At 38.2% G+C, this 7,767-nt stretch overlaps 1 protein-coding gene across 4 annotated transcripts in view; it reads right to left on the reverse strand.

The window, feature by feature from the left end:
• The window catches only part of si:zfos-943e10.1 (GRAM domain-containing protein 2B), a 15,872-nt gene extending 10,631 nt beyond the window's left edge, over positions 1–5,241 (reverse strand). For 2 of the 4 annotated variants that reach the window (XM_051910042.1, XM_051910041.1), the window contains exon 1: positions 5,016–5,241. In XM_051910042.1, coding sequence (XP_051766002.1) covers positions 5,016–5,107 — 92 coding nt within the window. In that variant the 5' untranslated portion in view covers positions 5,108–5,241. Of the gene's footprint in view, positions 1–545; positions 925–5,015 lie in introns of those variants that run through there. The other 2 variants (XM_051910040.1, XM_051910043.1) reach the window with 2 other exon arrangements.
• Between the last annotated feature and the right edge of the window lie 2,526 nt (positions 5,242–7,767).

Raw genomic sequence — 7,767 nt, forward strand, 5'->3', positions numbered from 1 at the left:
TAGCCTCGAGACACGCAGTGATTTAAAATGAAGACAAAGAGCATCAAATATCCCCTGCTGATTCATTCTGATGCTGAAGGTAAAGCGCTAATGTGCCTTTCTTGATGGATATCTAATCTGGTTTGAGCTAGCATCACACAGTGGCATGAGACGCTTCACAAACATACCAAACAAGGAAATGTGTTGAAGTTCAAGGCCCGCTCTCAGCAATAAACCATCATGCTTCCCTTTGTGCTGAGAATGAAAGTTCATTCTTTGCAAATGATTAAAAAAAAAAAAACATAAAAGGAATTTGTTGCTTAATTTGCTTCCTTTATGAATAAAGACAGAAGCAGATTCCCCATCGACAAGTCATTTTGTTTTTAGTTCAAATGAAGCAACAGTATATTCCCATAAGCAACAAAACAGGTTGTTCAGATTCAATCCGCTCGCTATGATAAATCAAACCCCCAGACATGTCGGTTCAATGACGTATTCGCAGCTGCTCCCACACCAGTCACGACTATATATCACAGAGCTAAAACAGCGGCGTAAACGTCTCCTACCTTCCCAAATCCTCACACACAGCCATGTCCATGTGGCTCGGGTCCTTCTCGCTATCCATTGCGACGTCTTCCCAGCTCTTGGACTTACTAAACGACTTTCAACCAGTTGCTGAGCAATGAGGTCCAAAGGTTTCCTTTACAGCTGCTCCGTCACACAAGCCAGGCCGTCGGAAAAAATGAGATAATGAAGCAGAAGGAAGCCAAAGTTGTAGCCGAGGGAGGGTAAAACAATCCTCCGCCGGCCCACTCTGCTCACCTCCAACCACGGCAGCTGGTGTTTCCTTGGAAACAAGTGGAGAAGTGGGTGATGGAGGGATCCCACAATGGCCCATTTAAATGCCATTGAAGGAATGCAAACTACTGAAGACAAGACCGAAGACATCCAAACAAAAGCCCACCTATTGTCTTTGTGATGGGGTAGGTGGTCAACAAACCCATGGGAAATTTAAAGAAAGACCTCCACAACACCAGGCCTTTTTTATTGCAATGATCTGGCCAATATTGGAAGCAAATAGTAGGAAAGTAAAGTTTCCTTTTCCAGGTTTCTGTAAGAACAAATTTTATGACTAAACCTGAATATGCTTTCCAACAGCCTCTGATTTTGAGAGTGCAAAACTGGTTACTTTCAAGTTAAATAACAAATACTAATTTTTATCAATTCCCAATGCCAAACAACAAATGCAAAAACATACATTGAAAAAAAATGACCAAAACCCAGTTTATGTATAAAATGCACAAACTGGTTACCAGACACAGCATTAATCAACAACTAAGATTTCTGATAAAAGTTTAACTTTTCTCAGTACAGATACAAGGGGCACCAAGATAATCGTAATTAAAACACACCAGGAATCAAGAGTTGATTTCCACTGGTAATTCAGACATGCCACCAATTTAAAGGACTGATGGCACATCACGCGTGACCTTTCCAACGCGATTTCCATCGCAGAGCTAGTGCAAGATGAGCATTTGTGGTTAAAGTATATAATTTTTATTTATTTTTTTAGAAAATGACTGATCGTTTTGCTAGATAAGACTCTTTTTCCTCGTCTGGGAGCGTGTAGAGCTTTTTGAAGCTGCACTGAAACTGAAATTTTGACCTTTAACCCGTTGAACCCCAGTGAAGACTATTATATGGAGAAAAATCCTGGAATGTTTTCCTCAAAAACCTTCATTTCTTTTTGACTAAAATAAAGGAGGACATGAACATCTTGGATGACATGGGGGTGAGTAAATTATCAGGAAATCTGAATTCTGAAGTGAACTAATCCTTTAAGATGTGGGCCACAGCAAGTTCCAGTTCAATTATCAGTGAACCTTTTCTCCATCTGACCCCTGACCTCCTTGTACCATGAAAAATTGCACGCACACAAGCTTTCAACGCTCATATCAGACAATGAAAACACATTAGCTCATGCAAGTCCACACCTCACGGTGAATCACTGAAGATAGCTTGAAGATCCTTGTCCGGGCCTGAAAAACAAGCATCTTCAAATCTTTGTCTTAAGTTCTGCTCTTATTTTTATCAGTACTCCTCAGTGCATTCTGTACTTTTGTTAATAAACAAGACGCCATGTTCTAACGGAGAAGATTAAGTGAGGGTTTCCTCTGCTGTGGGACATGTCGTTTTCTTTGAGCACACTAGTATCAGCATAACATTGAGAATATCAGATCAGTTTTCATTACATAAGCAGAAGATTTTCACACTCTGAAAGACACAAGATCACCATTGGTTGACGGAAGGGAGGAACTGTCGACTGAATGCGATTCAAGTTCCTGCCAAGAAGCTAACATGTAAATCAGACAGCAACAGGTTGAATTGTGCCAGCGTTGCACACCAGGAAACCATAGATCATTTTCAAGAAAGCCACAGTTAAGAGTTAACCAGTTGAGCAAGTCATGTATTTCCCAGCAAACAAAATGAATGGACTAGAGCAGAAACAGTCAGAATATGATCAAACCAAACAGAGAATACAAGATCAGGGTGATAAATGATCTGAGTGGGTGTGTGCAGAGAAAAGAGCTGTGTTAACCACTTCTGTTGAGCTATACCATTTAGACAATAATCCACACAAAAAGATGCCTTAGCTGTCCTATACCTCTAAAAAACAAAAACAAATCTAAACATAGAAACTACAAGAAGGTGGAGATGAATACAAAGTACAAATAAAGCTTCCAAAATACACCAGGACTTGGTCTCAAGAATCAAGATTACAAGATTACCCACCGAAGAACAAAGGGCACTTGCCATGATAACTCAAAATGAGACTCTTAAAAACTGGTGTAATCATGAAATCAGAGTTAATGACTACAAAGAAAGGCATAGGATGAGGATTGTGCCTTAACATCTATCGAGCCACATGGTCCGATCAGAGCAAACACCAATCCCTGTCGGCAAACAACAGCTTGCCACTTGTGGAAGGGGGCCAAACCAACAACACAGAGGACATTTGTGCGAGTCATGTGATTTGAATGCACCAGTCTCACTTCCTAAATGTAACCGCTCTAAACAGAAAGAGGTCTTTCTTTCCATGGACCAACCCAGTCCAAAGGAAGACTGGAAATTCCACCTGGAAATCACATGAAACTAATCATATGTGAAATGCTGAGGACCAGAACAATGAGAACCTTGAACGTTTGCTTGATTTGTTAACGAAGAATCAAGGATGTTGCTGGGAAATGACATATTAAGGGGAAGAAAGATTTGCACAAAATCTGTAAGCCACATGTGGCTTCAAGCTTCTAAATTAGAAATCTAAAGTTAAGAGGAGTGTTTGAAAGCACGAAATGATCTTGTTGAGATTACTCATGGGAAACTAACTAAAATGACCTCAACTTTATGTAGGACTGACGCTCCAAAGCAGTTGTGCAAGATCACAATTATAGCTCAACGTCCTTTACCGGCAATCTATGTGAACGATAAGCGGTCAAGGAATTGTGGGCCCATAGTATTCTTTACAAGGCTCGGAGAAGCCAACGCAATTCAAGTGGGAATCAAAATTAGCCCAGACAGCTTGTCCACACCTGGCATACCACCTGGAACAAGCTTTTGGGCTAAAAATAGAGTGCAGACAGATAACATAATGGTGGGTCCATGAGATCATCAGTTTATCTGGAGAAATGCTTGTCAATCTAAACCACTTACGAGGCACTGTGATGTAATGACGGCACTTAGCGCATGCCGTAATTTGATTATGACACATTCCTGCTCCAAATTACATTTAGAACCACCACTGAAGACAAAACAGTTTGGCCAAGAAAGAGGTCAATTTGCATTTAAACTGCCCAAGTGAATGGAAAACTCACACCTTGACAATGGTTACGAATTTAGAGCGTAACGGTGATGAGGATTGGTTTGTTTATGTCACAAACACAGATGAGGGTAATGTCCATTCATGTATAAGAATATATGCACTGAATTGGTATATCATTAGGTATATTTTCCATCCAGTGGCTGAATGTAAATTAATGTAACTTGTAGTCACAAATAACTCACTCATTGGAAAATCGATGAGCGAGTCAGCTCTAGTCTAAAACTAGCTCAGTAATAGCTTTACAATAGCATGATCCATTTACAATACCGGCTTAACGACTCTAATAACAAAAACATGAGTTCACATAAAAGGCAGATATTACATTATGCTGCAGGGATGGTTTTTTTTTTTTTTGGAGGATCTTTTGGTGACTGACAAGACAATAGTTTAGACACACCATGGTAATACCATAGTGGCATGTCCAAAACATACTGGTACTGGCATGGTATGTCAAAAACTACATTATTGTGGTACATATGAAAACCATGATGAAATAAAAACACAGTACTGCCATGGTATTCTACCACGAAATACCAGTAACAAAAAATATACTGTGGCAGTACGATTTTAAAATGTAAAAAATGGTAGGCTATTAAATGGTAGTTCATTGTACTTCAAATGAGAAAGTACTATGGTAAATAAAAACAACACATGGCACTTTTCGTAAGGGAAGTAAACACCATGGTATACCATTGTTTTAACACCTAATGTCGTCGCTGTACCATGGTAGTACCACAGTAAAGGGAATGCAATAAAACCAGTAGTGATATGGGGATTTTATGATGTGTAAAACAAGTTCCTACTAAAAAGATAAACAAACAATTATATGTATTATACAGACACATAAAGTATCAATTAAATAATATCTAATCTATATTTGAATAAGATAAATCAGTCATCAGGAAACAATAATGTCATCACACGCGCACACATACACACGCACGCGCACACATACACACGCACGCGCACAGGGTGGATTACGACTATAAAACATCCATCTGACCTATATCTAAGCAAACCGTACACATCACATTATCTGATCATAACAAACACATTAGGACCTTCTACTTATAATATAAACACGACATTAATATATTTAAATGAGCTGCGCATATTGTATTCTGGGATGTCGACATCTGATAACGGATACACTCACCTCTCCTTCATTAAATGCTTGATTCGCGATATGGCGCTCTCGTCGATTTTCCTCAGAAATGTTTTCAATCTCTCCCTCTTATTTTCCAGCATTCTTCCTCTATACAAACCGACACACGCCGACAAAAACACCGTTTAACGAGGATGCGACGATCCGGTTTCTCTCCGGCTTCCCATGAGCGCGGCCTGATTAACAAAATGAGACAAAATCGGACCAAGTGCTGGCGGCCAATCAGCGCGCATCTGATCAGTCGCGGAGCCCAATCACGGCGCGGCACTCGTGTTTGGACTCCACCCATGCCCTTTTATGGACAGGACGCGTGTCCGCATGCAACGTGGTGGTAGGGGGAGGAAGTCTGTGTGGGGAACTAGTGTGAATGGTTGGTTATACACTGTGCTTCTGTGTTACTGACTGGGCTTGTGTTTTAACTCTGCTCTCACATGTTTTCAGACAGTCATGTGTTTGAACACATTATGTGTGTCTAAATGTTCACTAGAGGGGGATTTGAGACTAAATATTTTGAATTAATCGATACATTAACAAGTTGCATATAAACTGGTCTATGTGGCACTTGTGGGCTGTATATACATCTGAAACACTGCTACATTATTTGGTAATCAAATCATGCTCCACAAAATTCCATTTCAACACAATTTTCCTCAGATCATGTTATTGCTTTTGCTCACATGACTGTGTCACATGACATCTCATGACCTGCATATGGCCTTTTATGCATAAAACATAGCAGGGTGCAGAGCGCCGTGTCTCTGTGTATAGTCTGTATATGGAGGAAGGGGTTGACAGCGGCTCGGGTTACACTCAAACTGAACAGAGGAGGCACTGTACCATCTACCGCAGGACAGATATCAGGACCGCAGCCAGTTCTGCTATCGGACCGCAGCTCATCTGACCTCTGGATGTTCCTCATGAAGAGTTCTGTCATTTAACGAGCCCAGTTTGTTAATTGTGATCTTGCAAACGCTCATTGGCTTTTGTCCAACATTGGCTCTAAATGTCATTTGCAGTTATTGATTTCAAGATTTATTGCCTGCTACACTGCTTTTGTTGAAAAGAGGCCACACGTAATGTCAATAATGCAGAAAAGACACATTACTGTTCTAAAATATATCCTCAAGTTTTCTCAGAATGAATTGCTTATGCTGAGTAATTTTAAGACGAATAAGTATTTTTGCAAACTTTTCACATTTTCTGAAGAACATGTGAATGGACCTTTGTGCAGATGTCACCTCCACCATGCTAACGTGTTGTTTTTAGCACATAGCTAAAACAATTCTGGTTGCTAGGATGTTCTGAATAGTTTGTAGGTACTTGGTTACTGGTTATTAAAGTGAATCTTTACTGAATGAATCTATCTATCTATCTATCTATCTATCTATCTATCTATCTATCTGTCTGTCTGTCTGTCTGTCTGTCTGTCTGTCTGTCTATCTATATGTATGTTTATCTATCTATCTATCTATCTATCTATCTGTCTGTCTGTCTGTCTATCTATATGTATGTTTATCTATCTATCTATCTATCTATCTGTCTGTCTGTCTATCTATATGTATGTTTATCTATCTATCTATCTGTCTGTCTGTCTATCTATATGTATGTTTATCTATCTATCTATCTATCTATCTATCTGTCTGTCTGTCTGTCTGTCTATCTATATGTATGTTTATCTATCTATCTATATATGTCTGTCTGTCTGTCTATCTATATGTATGTTTATCTATCTATCTATCTGTCTGTCTGTCTATCTATATGTATGTTTATCTATCTATCTATCTATCTATCTATCTATCTATCTGTCTGTCTGTCTGTCTATCTATATGTATGTTTATCTATCTATCTATCTATCTGTCTGTCTGTCTATCTATATGTATGTTTATCTATCTGTCTGTCTGTCTGTCTATCTATATGTATGTTTATCTATCTATCTATCTGTCTGTCTGTCTATCTATATGTATGTTTATCTATCTATATATCTGTCTGTCTGTCTGTCTATCTATATGTATGTTTATCTATCTATCTGTCTGTCTGTCTATCTATATGTATGTTTATCTATCTATCTATCTATCTATCTGTCTGTCTATCTGTCTATCTATATGTATGTTTATCTATCTATCTATATATCTGTCTGTCTGTCTGTCTATCTATCTGTCTGTCTGTCTATCTATATGTATGTTTATCTATCTATCTATCTCTCTGTCTGTCTGTCTGTCTATCTATATGTATGTTTATCTATCTATCTATCTATCTATCTATCTATCTATCTATCTGTCTGTCTGTCTATCTATATGTATGTTTATCTATCTATCTGTCTGTCTATCTATATGTATGTTTATCTATCTATCTATCTATCTATCTATCTATCTATCTGTCTGTCTGTCTATCTATATGTATGTTTATCTATCTATCTATCTATCTATCTATCTATCTATCTGTCTGTCTGTCTATCTATATGTATGTTTATCTATCTATCTATATATCTGTCTGTCTGTCTATCTATATGTATGTTTATCTATCTATCTGTCTGTCTGTCTATCTATATGTATGTTTATCTATCTATCTATCTATCTATCTATCTGTCTATCTATCTATATGTATGTTTATCTATTTATCTATCTATCTATCTATCTATCTGTCTCTGTCTGTCTGTCTGTCTGTCTATCTATATGTATGTTTATCTATCTATCTATCTGTCTATCTGTCTGTCTGTCTGTCTGTCTATCTATATGTATGTTTA

The sequence above is a fragment of the Ctenopharyngodon idella genome, chromosome 10 (assembly GCF_019924925.1).
Source record: "Ctenopharyngodon idella isolate HZGC_01 chromosome 10, HZGC01, whole genome shotgun sequence".
NCBI lineage: Eukaryota > Metazoa > Chordata > Actinopteri > Cypriniformes > Xenocyprididae > Ctenopharyngodon > Ctenopharyngodon idella.